Raw genomic sequence first — 16016 nt, forward strand, 5'->3', positions numbered from 1 at the left:
GTAAATACGGACAGCTGGGCCACGAGGACACCAGCAGCTGGGATCGGCCCCACCGAGTAGAATACTTCGTAGATAAGCAACTCCAAGTAAAGGCCATCACCTGTGGGCCCTGGAACACCTACGTATATGCTGTGGAGAAAGGGAAGAGCTGACGTGCGTATGTATATGTAAAACACCTGTGACACTCCCATCTGGGTCAAGGAAAACTATTGCTTGCACCCCAAGGGCCCTGTATTTGCCCCTCCCATCAGTCTTCCCCTTCACCTTCAAGCACGGCCCTAAACTTGTCTGCTTTAGAAACAGCTGGAGAGCATTGAAAACTCTGCTGCCCAAGGTCTGCATCCTGACAGTGAAAGCAGAGCCTCTGGGGTGTGGCCTAGATAGTGGTAGAGTCCAAGCTCCGCCCACCTCACCCTGGGAAATTTGATGTGCGGCTGAGATCAGAGCGCGTTCTAGGTCATCTTCCTTTTCAGTCCCTTCCCGCTTTTCGTTTGAATTTTGCCATCCTTGTATGCATTTTTATTCAACATAGGTGTTTGCCTTTGAGTGTTAGGTAAATGAAATCGTCCTGTATATCTGCTTTTGTGTCATTTTTGTCACTCAGCATTGTGTGAGCGATCCTTGTTGGGTCCTGGAGTTCATTCATTTTTAATGCTATATGATGTTCCGTTGTATGAATATACCTCAAGTGATACAGTCTTGTCGATAGTCATCTTTATCGTTTCTGATTTTGGTCATTCCACGTAATACTTGGAGCAGTGTTGTGCACATGTTCCTCTGCAGAACATTGAGTTAAATTGCTAAGCCAAGAGATGCCTTTAATTTCACTAGATAACTGTTTCCCACCAGCAGTGTGGTTGACTGTGTCAGGTAGATGCGCGTTGATTTTAATTTGCATTTCCCTGAATACTGATGAGGTTGAGTAGCTTTTCATTTGTGTATTGGATGGTGGGTCATGGTGGCTCAAACCTGTAGTCCCAGCACTTTGGGAGGCTGCGGGGGGGATTGCTTGAGGCTCAGTTCATCTGTTGGTCGGCCACTGGAGTTTTCCGTTATGAAGCGTCTGTTCAGGTTTGCTGGCCTTTTCTTAGTGACTTTTCTTTTGTATATTTCAGATACAGTCTTTTGATCGTTAGTATTCAGAATGTCTTCTGCTACCATGTAGTTTGTTGTTTCAGTTTCTCTGGGTATTATCAATTTTTATTTAATACTTAGATGGTGCTTGCTCCATGCCAGGTAAGGCTCAAAGTGCTTTACAAATGTCAGCTTATTTTGATAAAATGTTAATTGTTTATGGTTAATTTATATTTGTGTATGTGTGTGTGGTTTAGGAAATCTTTCCCACCCATGGGGTCTTTAAGCTTTTTTTTTTAATTGTAAAATATACTGAACATAAAATTTATGTTCAACAAAAGTATAAAAATTATTTTAACCATTTTTAAGGATATGGTTGAGTGACATATCCATTCACTGTTGTGTAGCCGTCACCCCTATGCATTTGAATAACTTTTTCATCATTCCATGGTGAAACTGCGCATTAAACACTGAACTTCCCCACTCCCCTTCCCAGCCCCGGGCAGCCACCATTCTGCCTTCTGTTTCTGTGACTCTGACTACCCTACATGCTTTATGTAAGTGGAATCCCATAGTGTTTGTCTTTTCATGACTGACTTATTTCACCTAGCAGCATGTCCTCCAAGTTCATCCATGATGTAGCTTATATATCTGGACTTCCTGCCTTTTAAAGGCTACGATTCTATTAAATGTATGCACTGCGTTGTATTCATCTATCTGTGCATTGGTGGAAAGGTGAGTAGTGCCACTATGACTAGTGCTGCTGTGAACGTGGGTGTACAACTCTTTGATTCTCTGCTTCCGTTCTTTTGGATATATACCCAGAGCGGAATTGCTTGGTTGTGTGGTAATTCTGTTTAATTTTTTGAGGAACTGCCCTGTTTTCCGCAGAGGCTGCCTTATTTTACATTCCCACTAGAAGTGCATACAGATCCTAATTTCTCCACATCCATGTCAACCCTTGTTTTCTACTTTTTGGTTAACAGCCATCCTAATGGATGTGAAGTGCTATTTCATTGTAGGCTTTTTTTTTTTTTTTTGACAGGGTCTCTCTGTTGCCCAGGCTGGAGCGCACTTGTGATCTTGGCTCACTGCACCCTCCGCCTCCTGGACTCAAGCGATTGTCCCAAGTAGCTGGGACTACAGGCACCTGCCACCACTTCTGGCTAATTTTTGTATTTTTAGTAGAGATGAGGTTGTGTCATGTTGCTCAGGCTAGTCTCGAACTCCAGGGCTCAGGCGATCCACTTGACTTAGCCTCCCAAAGTACTAGGAGTATAGGCATGAGCCATCGTGCCTGGCCAAGCCACTTTTTAAAATGGGCAGAAGTTAACAAAGATGACAGAAGGATGGCAACTAAGCATATGAAAAGGTGGCCTACATCATTAGGCATTAGGGAATTGTAAATGAAAACCAGTGAGACACCACTTCATACACAGAATAACTAGAATTATATAAAGGCTGAACATACCAGCTGTTGGTGAAGACATGGAGAAAGCAAAACCTTCATACATCACTGCTAGGAGTGTAAAATGGTACTGCTTTGGAAAACAGTTTGAATTTTTTTTTGAGATAGAGTCTCGCTCTGTCACTCAGGCTGGAGTGCAATGGCATAATCTCGTCTCACTGCAACCTCCCCCTCCTGAGTTCAAGCAGTTCTCCTGTTTCAGCCTCCTGAATAGCTGGGATTACAGGCGCACGCCACTATGCCCAGCTAATTTTTGTATTTTTAGGAGAGACGGGGTTTCACCATGTTGGCCAGGCTGGTCTCGTACTCCTGACCTTGTGATCTTCCCACCTCGGCCTCTCAAAAGTGCTGGGATGACAGGTGTGAGCCACCGCACATGGCCCAGCTTGGCATTTCTTAAAAAGTTAACTGTATACCTACCATAGATGTGATCCAGCAGTTTCACTCCTAGGTATTTATCCAGGAGAAAAATATATATACATACAAAGACTTGTATATGAATACGTATAGCAGCCTTGTTTTTAATAGCCAAAAACTAGAGAAAAGCCAAATGTGAAAAATCTCAGATGAAAAAAATGGTGTATCTATACCATGTAATACTAAGCAAAAAAAAAAGACAACAAACTATGGCTATAAGAAACAGTATGGGTCAACCTCAAAGTAGTGAAAGAGCGAGACTAAAAAAGTACATGCTGTGTGATTCTACTTACATAAAACTGTAGGAAATGCAAACTAATCTGTAGTAACAGCAAGAAGTCAGTGATTGCTAGGCAGGGCGAGGCTGGGCAGGAGGAATAAGAAAGGACTGGGAGGAAACTTCTGGGATGGAGATGCTTGGTGACTTGACTGTGGTGGTGGTTTTTCTGTTTTAACCTTCACAGTAGTACAGTTTCTGTCCATCCTCCCTCAGTAACTCTGTTGACTCCCCCATTGAGACAACAGGAAAAGCCAGAAGCTTCCTAGGAGTCCCTCTGCTCTTTACACATTAGGGGTTAGATTTTTTATTTCCCACAAAAACTTCTGAGAATAAGATATTTTTAATTTAAGAATGTACCAGAAAAGATTTAAAAAAGTCACACTTGGCTGGGTCCAGTGGCTTACTTGTGTCATCCCAGCACTTTGGGAGGCCAAGGTAGGCAGATCACCTGATGTCAGGAATTTAAGACCAGCCTGGCCAACATGGTGAAATCCCATCTCTACTAAAAACACAAAAATTAGCCAGGTGTCACGGTGGTGGGCACCTGTAATCCCAGCAACTCGGGAAGCTGAGGCAGGAGAGTCACTTGAACCTGGGAAGTGGAGGTTGCAGTGAGCCGAGATAGATAGTGTCACTGCACCTCCAGCCTGGGCAACAGTGAGATTCAAAAAAATGGACACTCGTGACTAAAAATTTCTAGGACATCCTTTTAGTCTTTTCTGTTTCTGGTTTTCACACACAGACCAACCAAAAAGTGACTGACTGGAGAAAAAAAAACACCACACTGTATCATCTTTTTGAAATGTAAGTATACAGATTTTAATTTATTTTTAAGAATAATTTTATATTTTAAAAACAGGACACATACATGTATGAGTAAACAGCATGGCTGACACAGACCAAGTCCACACTGGTGAGCTTTTGAGAACCATTTACACTATGTTGACAGTAGTACTGGTTCAGGCAGACAGAGGAAGAATAAATAATAGTGCTTGAGGAAGAGTAGTGATTGAGAGGGTCGGTAAAGAGGGCACCTCATTCCAGATGCTAGAGTAGAAACAACTCCCTCGTAGTGACATGTGCAAAGTTCCAGATCTCCATGACAAAGATAACCCAAACCATCGGAACAAACAGCCTCCCGATGTGGCTGGCAACTGCAGGGGTAGAAGAACTCAGGCATAGCAGGCACAGGAATGGGGAGACTGGAGCCAGGGACAAATGCTGAGGAAAGAGTTCCAACGAGCACGTGTGTCCACACATACATACCGCCAACAAAGGGCGTTGCACTGCGTAACAACTGAACACAATCTAACAAACAAAGCAGCTCCCACCTTCCTGTCACCTCTTTGGCAGTAGTAGGGCAGGCCATCTCAACTTCGGACACACACAGCCATTCTCATCAGGAGGAAGGCTGTGCTGTGTGGTGGGGACAAGCCTTCAGGTGAGAGCAAAGCTGATAGCTACAGCATTAATTGAACATCCCTAAACAAAAAAGATGTTAATTACTAATTACAAGTACACAAGCCAAAATTACCCTAGGGATGGGCACAGTTAATCATTTTCCTACACAGTGGTGAAATAAAACAAGCTTTTGATCACGCTTCAGGAATTAGAATTATGTGGTAGAGAAGAAGTCAGGCCCCATATGCTAAAATTTGCACTTTCTGCCATAAATTTTTAAAGTCAAAACTAAGTCTCCTAGGACCACTAAACCTGTGGTGGACTTTCATCATCTGTCACACTCATTACATCTATAAATAGGCCCATGGTCATGGAGCCTGTCCAAGGCTAGGGTTTTGAGCATGCCTAAGCTGAAGAAAAACTAAAGCCTCCCCCATATAATGAGGTCCAGTCTAGGCACAGGAAGCCACAGCTGGTTGACTGCTCAGGGCTTCTCAGGACTGGATGTTGGTTGAATTGAGGATTCCAGAAGTAGCATCAGATTTGGAAGCCTTTGAAAGTTCTCGCTGTTGAAAAACAAATAACATGAGTGGCAATACTGCCTCTATCACATGTGCCCCGCCCTTCTAAGTATGGGTAAGTGTCAGCAAAAAGTTCCCTGAAGGCAGTTTCTCTGAGAGCCCTAGTGCGGCATAGGTTGCGTTAGGAGCACCATTCTGTTAGTCGTAGACAGAGCGCACATGCACCCATGCCCGTGACCTCTTTTCCTCAGCCATTCTGTTACACCTCACAGAAGAGAAGTCCTTCATACGGTCATGCACGGCAATAATGACAGTTAATGACAGGCCACATACACCTTGGTGGTCCCCTAAGATTATGCCGTATTTTTACTGTACCTTTTCTAAGAAGTTTGGATACACAGATACTTACCACTGTGTTACAATTGCCTACAATATCCCAGGACTAGCCTGAATCAAAACCCACAATTGCCTACAGTATTCTGTAACATGCTGCACAGGTTTGTAGCGTGGGAGGAAAACACCATCCCACATAGTCTAGGTGTGTAGGCTGTACTGTCTAGGACTGTTAAGTACACTATGAAATGTGTACCATGTGTGGGGCAATTTCATTCTCAGAATATATCCCTGTCATTGACACATGACTGTACTTCACAAAGCTACATTAGAGTTGTCAAGGTAAGTAGGCAACAAGCTTTAATCTCTTGAGCCCTTTATAAAATAATGGGCCAGAACATATATCTACCAATCCCTGGGGCTGAGGGCCTTGTAACCTGCTGGTGATTTGATCTCATACTGGAGCACATGGTATAGCAGCAAAAGATAAAGCACGAACGGCCGTTGAGAAAGACGTTAGCACAGAGGTTAGTTCAGTGGCTTTGGTGCTGCCTGGTGGAGTCTATCATCAGCTATAGCAGCCAAACCAGATGAACCTGCCTAGGACTAGCCACAGAGATAGGCAGGTACATTTCAGCCTCAAATAGATAAAATGGGCCTTGGGTGAACAAGCAGAAAGAGAAAGCTGGACCTCTGCCCACCAATCAATCAGTTGGCCAGAGTGACAAACACCCACTTTTATAGGTGGAAGCACCATCAGCCACATAATTTGAAAACATGCCAGAGTAGGAAGCCAGTTGCAGTGATCAAAACCAGCCACAGCCTTTGCCAGCCGGTTCTATTCTCTGTCTCTGCAGCCATCAGGAGAGGCAGGCAGGCTAGGGTTTCACTCAATATCCCCTCAAGGGTAAGAGACAGCCTCACCTCTCCCTAGTAAAATATTGAGACGAGAACACAGATTCAGTAAAATGCATTGTTGTTAGGTGTTAGCAAATACAGAGTAGGATACTGGAAAGTAAAGAGCATTCTGGAAAACCTTTTTTCCAGTGCTTCATCTATGCATCAATAGCTCAATGTATGGAAAAAGGCAAAGGTGAGGAAATCAGCATTAGGTAGCTGAGAGGAGACAGAGCTGGTGATTGAGCCCTGAGGGGTTAAGAAGGCATATACTCCAGGAAGTAATCAGCACACAGGCCAAGAGCCTCACTGTCGGCAGCACACAGCTGGGGCTCCCCTCCCCATGTAATGAGGCCTCTATTCCTTCCAGCTATTGCAGGCTTTTGAGGTCACAACTGGGGAGGGTCAAGGCTTTCTGTTAAACATGATTTTTAAAAACTGCCTGACATTAGAGGCTGAGAATCCAATTCAAGTCTGACAAGTTTTCTTATTAATCATTAAGCTAATCTGTAATGAATGTTAAGTTGGATGTGCTTTTTGAGTCCATCAGAGGAATTCCTGCTTCCTTGGAAACACAGCCGAGATGACTGGTTAAGTGTAGCCCTGTGCCCAGAGGAGTGAAGCCAGCAGATGACAGATGAGTTTGGAAAGGGACATGGGACATGCAGGGGTTGCCATACAGACCTGAAGCCCAACAGTGGAACTGTCAGAGGGGGACGGATCCTTCTAAGAACAAAGAATTATTAAGACAGTTACCAAGAACTCCACCAAGAGAGCACCAGGGCAGTGATAGAAGGGTCACCTCCCACAGCCAGGGAATGGTATATATTAAGCAGAAGGATCCAGGTTAAATGTCTAGTTGCTGCTGCCAACTTCCTTCCTATATACCGCCCCCTTTAAATCACACCCACCCTGCCATGGTCAAAGCAGGAAAGGGATTCTCAGCCTCCAAGTTAGCTGCCCTAGCTAACAGCCTGGGTGCCCCTGGGAAGATCCCCACTCTGCCCCAACTGTGTGCTCCCCAGAGACTGGTAGATATTAGAAAAGGTGAATTACCGCAAACTCAGAATAGGTGCTGGCAACAGAGTTAATGCTGAAGTTGCGCTGGACGGGGGCCGAGCCGGGGTACCCACCACTCAGGATGCTGCCGTCGAGGTCCAGGTTCTCCTTGTTGGCTCCACGCCTGCCCGCACGGGGCGTTTTCTTCCCCGAACAGGTGGAAGTAGCGACTGGCTGCAGAGAAAGGAAAGAGATCCACGTATCATCCTAGTGAACATGCGTGCACACACACACACACACACACAAATACCTGCACTGGTTAAAGGCTGAGACTACCTTTATGTTCACGTCTGTAATCCTATACTTTTTAGTTGAAAATATGGGGCCAGGTGCGAGCGGCTCATGCCTATAATCCCAACACTGGGAGGCCAAGGCAGGAGGACTGCTTGAAGCCACATGTTTAAGAACAGCCTAGGCAACACAGCAGAACCCTGTCTCTAGGAAAAAATTTTTTAAAAACATGAATTCTTGATTTACAGGACACCTATCTTTGAGCATAGCCTAATAAAACATTTGAAAGACTGGATGTGTTTTACCACATACTTTCTGCGTCTCTACTGAGTACTTGGCATGTTTAGTGACACGGTGTCACTGGGCTGGAACGCACATGTAGGGGCCCTAGCTCCACACCAGCTGAAGACTGGGCTTGAAATCGAGTCTACAGAGACCCCCGTCTGATCTTCAGTTTCCCAGACACATTCCAGGGCTTTCCATGGTACCAGTGGGGCTCAGAGTGACTGTTCTATTTGTTTGCTTATTAGTTTTGGACCGTATTTCATGGTGAGCTAGCTTCTGTCAACTCCCAGCATATCAATAAGAACCAAATGCAGGGATCTTAGAATCTAGAACAAGTAGGTGGGGCCTCTGGGTGAACAGGCTGGGACACACTGAGAATGTGCTTATACACGGCATACTAACTAACCTTGCTGCCAGAAGGAGGAAGTCGAGACACGGGAGAGCGGTAGATGGTCCCTCCAAAGATAGGCCGAATGCTATTATTGGCCGTAGCATTGGACATGGTGGTGGTGTTCAGCTAGGGGAGAAGAACATATGGGTTACTGATGTGCAGGAACATCCTCAGCATTTCCAGCAACCCGTCTCCACCCTACAGAGAAATGAGTATGGGAGGCAGTTCAGGGAAGATGGGTTTACATGGTGAAGGGCCTGCTGTGTCTAATACTGTATAGCTTTGAAGAAACCTGTGAAGAGTTTTCAAAGCCTATTTATAGCCACCAAATGGAACTGTAGAATGGTACAACCACTGTAGCACAAGACATCTCTTACGACCAAGCTATTCCACTCTTAGGTGTCTCTACCCAAGAGAAACGAAGCATAGAGCCATACAAAGACTTAGACGTAAATGTTCACCGCAGCTACCTCCAACAGCTAAAAGCTAGAAACAGCCAATTACCCATCAGCAGGTGAAAGGACAAGCAAACTGGTAAATTCATACAGTGGAATTAATACTGATCAGCAATAAAAAGCAGTGACCTTTTGATACATACAACAAGAGAGATGAATCTACTACATGAAAGAAGCCAGACAGAACATATACTGTGGGATTCTAAGTAAAATATTTCAAAGTGCAAACTATAGTGAAAAGAGTAAATCCCTGCTGGCCACAGCTAGGAGGCTGGGGGCAAACCAGGAGCTAGGGAAGGGGGGAGGTCATACAAAGAGGCATTAGGAAACTTTGGGGACCATGGAAATGTTCAGTATCTAGATAAGGGTGACAGTTTCATTGTGTAAACATACATGTCTAAAGAATATTACATGCTAATGATAAGAAAGCTGTAAATGTTTTTGAGATGGAGTCTCACTCACCGAGGCTGGAGTGGTATAATCTTGGTTCACTGCAGCCTCGACCTCCTGGGTTCAAGCAATTCTCCCACCCCCAGCCTCCTGAGTCGCTGGGACCACAGGTGTGTGCCACCACAACCAGCTAATTTTGTATTTTTAGTAGAGATGGGGCTTCAACATGTTACTCACACTGGTCTCCAACTCCTACCTCAGCTTCCCGAATATTGGGATTACAGGCTTCAGTCACTGCACCCAGCCAACACTTGTTTGTTTTGTTTTTGAGACGGAGTTTCACTCTTGTTATCCAAGCTGGAGTGTGATCTCGACTCACCGCAACCTCTGCCACTCGGGTTCAAGCGATTCTCCCGTCTCAGCTTCCCAAGTAGCTGGGATTACAGGCTTGCACCGCCACACCTTACTAATTCTGTATTTTTAGTAGGGAACCAGGCATGGAGGCTCATGCCTGTAATTCCAGCACTTTGGGAGGCTGAGGCAGGTGGATCACCTGAGGTCGGAAGTTCAAGATCTGCCTGACCAACATGGAGAAATCTCGTCTCTAATAAAAATACAGCATTAGTTGGGCATGGTGGCACACCATGTATCCTGTAATCCCAGCTACTTGGGAGGCAGAGGCAGGAGAATCGCTTGAACCCGGAAGGCAGAAGTGGTGGTGAGCCAAGATGCCGCCATTGCACTCCAGCCTGGGCGATGAGCGAAACTCTGTCTCAAAAAAAAAAAAAAAATTCTAGGTGGATGAAAGTCTTAGGAAAGCAACAGCCACTCAATGCAGAAGGCAAACTAGGAAATACAGGAAAGTATCTGTTTGACTTGAGGTCATGGATGGAGTTCATAAAAGCCACAAGAAAAAAGACTGAAAAACAATTTTAGTATATTAAGAACTTTCTGTTCATCAGCAAAATGCCACAAAAAGTAAAAAGACAGCTGGGCATAGTAGCATATTCCTGCAATCTCAGCACTTTGGGAGGCCAAGGCAGGAGGATCACTTGAGCCCAGGAGTTCAAGACCAGCCTGGGTAACATGGCAAAACCTCATATCTACAAAAAAATACAAAAATTAGCTGGGTGTGGTGGCATGTGCCTGTATGCCTGTAGTCCCAGTTACTCAGGAGGATGAGATGGGAGGATGGCTTTAGCCTAGGAGGTCAAAGCTGCAGTAAGCCATGATCCATGATCATGCCACTGCACTCCAGCCTGGGTGACAGAACAAGACCCTGTCACCAATAAACCCAAAAAGCAAAAAGTAAAAAGACCAGCCAAAAGAGACAAACACAAATCCTGGGCAATGGTGTTTTTTTTTTTTTTGAGACAGAGTCTTGCTGTGTCACCCAGGCTGGACTGCAGTGGTGCGATCTTAGCTCACTGCAACCTCCACCTCCTGGGTTCAGGCGGTTCTTGTGCCTCAGCCTTCCAAGTAGCTGGGATTATAGGCGTGTGTGGCCACGCCCAGCTAATTTCTGTATTTTTAATAGTGACAGGTTTCTCCATGTTGGCCAGGCTGGTCTTGAACTCCTGACCGCAGGTGATTCGTCCACTTTGTCCTCCCAAAGTGCTAGGATTACATGTGTGAGCCACCATGCCCGGCCCCTGGGAAATGTTAGCGTAATGCAAGGGAGTTGCATCCAGAGCATCTAAAGAATTCCTGGCCAGGCGTGGTGGCTCACTTGAAGTCAGGAATTGAAGACCAGCCTGGCCAACATGGTGAGACCCCTTCTCTACTAATACAAAAAAACAATTAGCCAGGCGTGATGGCAGGTGCCTGTAGGCACACCTACTTGGGAGGCTGAGGCAGGAGAATGGCTTAAACCTGGGAGGCGGAGGTTGCAGTGAGCTGAGATCGCACCATTACACTCCAGCCTAGGCAACAAGAGTGAAAACTGTCTTAAAAGCAAAAAGTAAAAAAATGATAAAATCCTGTCTGACTTTGTGCTGTAGAGATGAAGAATCATTACATGTTCCACAGAGTAAGCATGAACGTTTTCACATGCTACCACATGGCCACCTATTAGCCTTACAGGGGGGAAATAACATTACAGGTTTTCAGGAAAACCGCTGAAGCTTTCTTTTTTTTTATCATTACCAGAATGTTGGCCATCGTTGCCCCCGCTCTGAGTTTAATGCAAGGACTCAAGTGCACACACCAAAGCTGGCCATTGGTGACTATCACTAGAGGCCACTACTCAGCCTTCCATCCACTCTCAAGTGCACTCAACATGAAGGGACAGAAAACTCCTTCCCCGTCTCTGCAGGACAGAGTGCAGGAGGTGGCTGGGACTACCCTCACCACTCTCTTGAAATCAGCGCTTCCCTAGGCCTTGTGTTTACCTTACGTGCTTTGCCGGGTGTGTTGGGAGTCAGTCCCCGCCGCTTGCTGGGTGTTCGGGGAGCACTGCCATAAAGCATCTCTGTCTCTGTCTGCTTTTTGTTCTTGAGTTGCTGTGTGAAAGTCAGAAGCAACAGTGATAAATCTTAGGAAGAAAGCAGGCCTGGGAGGGGAACAGAAGTAGGGCCTAGAATCTAGGCTCATGTCTCTGCAGACAGAGCTAAAAAGAGCTGCCATGGGCTCCCAATTCAACAAACCCCGGTCCCTGGCAGAGACCTCTGGGCTGCTCAGATGACCATCTTACTTACTCTTTCCTGTCTGGCTCTCTCTTTCTCCAGTCGATGCATCTCCCATTGTTCTGCCACATACTCCATAAATTTCTGCCCATTTACCAGAAATGCCTTTGAATGTTCCTGTTCCCAAAGTTCAATTTGTGCCTTCAACTCCTCTTCCAGCTGAGACCAGAAAGAAGGACATGTTCATAACTTCAGATCTTTTTTGTAAAGCCCAAATGAAATGATTTCCCTAGAGAGTGACTCCTCCACCCTAGAGCATCATTAGCCTCACTTCAGGTAGCTGGGCACACAGGCTACAGGTCAGAGTGACCAGAAATCAAAGCCTGGGACATTTCATTCACACGACATACCAGAGTGGAAAATGGCAAGAACCCAACGTTTGACCACTAAGGTTTTGGTATCTGAAGCTGGAGGCAGCATAGGGAAGATCAGCAATATGAGGCAGGCAGTGAACATGAAGAGCAGGACTCTGGAATCAGACTTAATGGGGTTCAATCTGGAATCGCGCTCTTACTGGCTGTGAAGCAGTCAGCAAATTTACATCATTTTTTTTCTTTTTTTTTTGATATAGTCTCACTTTGTCACCCAGACTAGAGTGTAGTGGCATGATCTCAGCTTATTGCAACCTCCACCTCCCAGGCTTGTGCCTCAGCCTCCCGAGTAGCTGGGATTACAGGCATGTAAACTAACTACCACACCTGGTTAGTTTTTGTATTTTTAGTAGACACAGAGTTTCGTCATGTTGGCCAGGCTGGTCTCGAACTGCCTCAGCCTCCCAAAGTGCTGGGATTACAGGAGTGAGCCACCACATCCAGCCAGATTTACCTAATTTCTTAGTACCTCAGTTTCCTTGTCTGTAAAAATGGAAATAATAATATCAACCTCACAGGGATGTTGTAAGGATTAGAGGAATTACTAAATGAGAGTTGAAATGATATCACTGACACTCAAAAAATGCTTATTATCATCAAAGTGGAAAATGGTAATGAAGCCGACAGGACTCTCTCTCAAAAGCTTTCCTTATGTACTGGCTGAATTGTGTTCCCCCCAAATTCAAATGTTGAAGCCTTAACCCCCAGTACCTCAGAATGTGACTGTATTTGGAGACAACGTCTTTACAAAGAGAATTAAGGCCAGGTGTGGTGGCTCATTTCCTGTAATCCTAGCATTCCTGAAGCCGAGATTGGAGGACTGCTTGAGGCCAAGAGTCCAAGACCAGCCTCGTCAACATAGTGAGATCCCCATCTCTTGGGGAAAAAAAGAGAGAATTAAGCTCAAATGAAGTCATTATGTGGGCCCTAATCTCATATGACCAGGAGTGATTAGGCCACACACATCACAGGAAAACCATGTGCAGACACAGAGAGAAGACAACTGTCTACAAAGCCAAGGAGAGAAGGCTCAGAAGAAACCAGCTCTGCCAATGACATGTGGATCTCAGATTTGCAGCTTCTAGAGTTGTGAGAATGAATTGCTGTTGTCAAAGCTGCCCAGTTTGGAGTGCCTAATGATGGCAGTCCTAGCAAAGGAGTGTGCCTTGATACTCAGTTGCTATTTATACGGAATATATAACTTATTATCTCTACTGAAGCTTTGAAGAAAATACTTTTGAGGCAAAACAATAGAAAGAAAAAGACATACAAATAGTGAGGTATCTTTGTAGTCAAGCTCCAAAAACCCTTAGCAACAATATTACCTTAGGCAGCGTTTTCTGGAGCTTGGCTCGTTGTTTTTCTTCTTTTAGAAGATTTCCTCCTCGATTTGTAAATCGATTCGGATCTGAAGCTTTTCTCTGTGAAAAATACAGTTAGTGGAAAACCTGGCACCGTAAGACCAGTAACTTCTGCTAAGATGCTTTGTTCTCATAAAATGATATATATGATTAAAGCCACTCAAAGAGGTCTGCATTCCTGCCTGCTCTCGGCAGTGAGGAACGGTGATGTTCTAAAGCTAGTGAGCTGTGGACACGCTCACACACGGGCAAGATCATTCACTGGGGTGCAGGAAAACTACTGTTTCTTTTTAATCTAAAAAGACAGGCTCTAACGTTTAACATCACTGGCTTCCTTCATTGGTTTGGATGTCAGATAATGACGTCTCTCCAGGATACAGGTGTGTAAAGGGACAAGGAGGAGGGTCTACACTCAGAGGTCTGATGGTGGCACCTTTAGGTGCCCACTCACTGCCGGCATTCTGAAACAATGCAGCTTAAATGTGCACAGTGAGGAGATTTATAGATAATCTGGTTTTTGCTAAATTTACCCTTAAAATGGATGTTAAAAATGTAAAATGTTTGCCAGGCGCGGTGGCTCACGCCTATCATCCCAGCACTTTGGGAGTCTGAGCCGGCAGATCATCTGAGGTTAGGAGTTCAAGACCAGCTACTTGGGAGGCTGAGGCAGGAGAATCGCTTGAACCCGGGAGGCGGAGGTTGCAGTGAGCCCAGATCGTGCCATTACTCTCCAGCCTGAGTGACAGAGCAAGATTCCGTCTCCAAAAAATAAACAGTTGAAACAAAAACACATAAACTAGGGCAGTACCTCAAACTCTAAGAAAAGCCTCCAGCTTTCTTCCCACTTCTGGACACCTTCAAAGAGTTCCCTGTGAGCTTCATAGTAGTTTCTTAACCGCACAATCTCAGCATCATGGAGCTGGAGCAGATTTTCTGTGTAGTCCTCTGCAAAATATAGGCCCAATATTTTAAAACAATTCCTCTAGTGTTTAGTATCCAATTTTACGAATCCCCATTCCCTAAAATGGAAATAGATTTTTTTTTCTTATAGTAAAATGATACAGGAACAGGTGTGTGTGTGTGTAATAGATGATAGTGGTTAATAAAAACCAGCTTTGTCACATTCGGCCTGGGAGACTAGAGCCTAAGAGACTAGGATAGAGACTAAAATAATGTCAAAAATCTGCATCATCTCTTGCCTTGTCTCAGGTTTCTTTCATATTCTTCCTTTTTTTTAAAAAAAGAGATGAGGTCTCACTATGTTGCCCAGGCTGGAGTGCAGTGGCTATTCAGAGGCGCAAACCCACTACTGATCAGCATGGGAGTTCTGACCTGCTCCATTTCCGACCTGGGCTGGTTCACCCCTCCTTAGGCAACCTGGTGGTCCCCCGCTCCCGGGAGTTCACCAGATTGATGCTGAACTTAGTGCGGACACCAGATCGGCATAGCGCACTACAGCTCAGAACTCCTGGACTCAAGAGATCCTCCAGCCTCAGCCTCCTGAGTAGCTGGGACTACAGGCACATGCCATCGCAGCCAGTGGCTCATAAATTCCTTTCTGTCCTGCCCAGCCAGTAGATGGGGGATCACAGATATCTGTTGAATTTAGTTTGGATAGCTTCTTCTTTACACTTAGTTCAGCTCAGACTAGAATTCCACTGGGCTCCAGGAGTCAAGCTCCTTTTGGCTCCCACGGAGACTCTGGCATTTCCCACTGTATGTCTCTGGATTAAGTTACTCAGCATGTATGTGCTTTGGTGTCCTCACCTCTTGACACGAGGAGTCTGTGAAATAATATTGTGAAGGGTTTGACACTGCACCTGGCAGAAAGTAAGCACCTGACAGAAACTGAAGCTTCACAGCTAGAGGCTACAGTGACACAATGCTTTAGAAAGCAAGAGGCCAGTATTTCCCAATAATATTTGCAAATACTTTTCCATACAGGAATGGCAGTTATACTCAATGTCTTGAAAAGCTGGCATTATCTGTTCAGAAGAGGAAACACTTCTGGTGAATGTCTGGACTTGTTAAAAACTAGTGAGCAGGCCACATGAAGACCCCACTTCTGGCTGGGTGTCATGGCCCAACACTTTGGGAGGCAAGGGGTAGGGACTGTTTGAGCCTAGGAATTTGAGACCAGACAACAGAGTAAGACCTGTTTCCAAACAAACCAACCAAAGACCTCACTCCTGTACTCACCAGCATGGAAAGGGGCAAAGGCTTGTCTCTGCTCCTGGCTGTAAAAGCACTGGTCCCAGTACTGAGCCAGCTCCACTCGAATTGCCTCAATCACTTTCTTCAGGTTTTGCATTTTCAGTTCTTCCAACCGATCCACTTCTAATTGCAGCTGAAAGAAAGCGGCTTGCTAAAGGTGGCTGCCATACTTCTTTATGCATTT

At 45.2% G+C, this 16016-nt stretch overlaps 2 protein-coding genes across 14 annotated transcripts in view; one reads left to right on the plus strand and one right to left on the minus strand.

The window, feature by feature from the left end:
- Positions 1 to 16016, plus strand: part of RCCD1 (RCC1 domain containing 1) — a 31889-nt gene that overhangs the window by 4736 nt on the left and 11137 nt on the right. Inside the window, exon 7 of one of the 2 annotated variants that reach the window (XM_064376281.1) lies at positions 1 to 157. In XM_064376281.1, the coding sequence (XP_064232351.1) occupies positions 1 to 152 (152 nt within the window). In that variant the 3' untranslated portion in view covers positions 153 to 157. Of the gene's footprint in view, positions 7977 to 16016 lie in introns of those variants that run through there. The other variant, XM_012463833.3, reaches the window with a different exon arrangement.
- PRC1 (protein regulator of cytokinesis 1) overlaps positions 4017 to 16016 on the minus strand; it is a 25066-nt gene continuing 13066 nt past the window's right edge. For 3 of the 12 annotated variants that reach the window (XM_012463822.3, XM_012463823.3, XM_064376280.1), the window contains exons 7-14: positions 15818 to 15965; positions 14427 to 14563; positions 13583 to 13678; positions 11899 to 12045; positions 11593 to 11703; positions 8373 to 8483; positions 7448 to 7624; positions 4017 to 7117 (exon numbers count right to left, since the gene is read on the minus strand). In XM_012463822.3, the coding sequence (XP_012319245.2) occupies positions 6983 to 7117; positions 7448 to 7624; positions 8373 to 8483; positions 11593 to 11703; positions 11899 to 12045; positions 13583 to 13678; positions 14427 to 14563; positions 15818 to 15965 (1062 nt within the window). In that variant the 3' untranslated portion in view covers positions 4017 to 6982. The remainder of the gene's footprint in view (positions 7118 to 7447; positions 7625 to 8372; positions 8484 to 11592; positions 11704 to 11898; positions 12046 to 13582; positions 13679 to 14426; positions 14564 to 15817; positions 15966 to 16016) is intronic. The other 9 variants (XM_012463826.2, XM_012463829.2, XM_012463830.2 and 6 more) reach the window with 7 other exon arrangements.

This window comes from Aotus nancymaae, unplaced genomic scaffold (assembly GCF_030222135.1).
Source record: "Aotus nancymaae isolate 86718 unplaced genomic scaffold, 86718_ANA_hifiasm-v0.15.2.pri h1tg000014l, whole genome shotgun sequence".
NCBI classification, from domain to species: Eukaryota; Metazoa; Chordata; class Mammalia; order Primates; family Aotidae; genus Aotus; species Aotus nancymaae.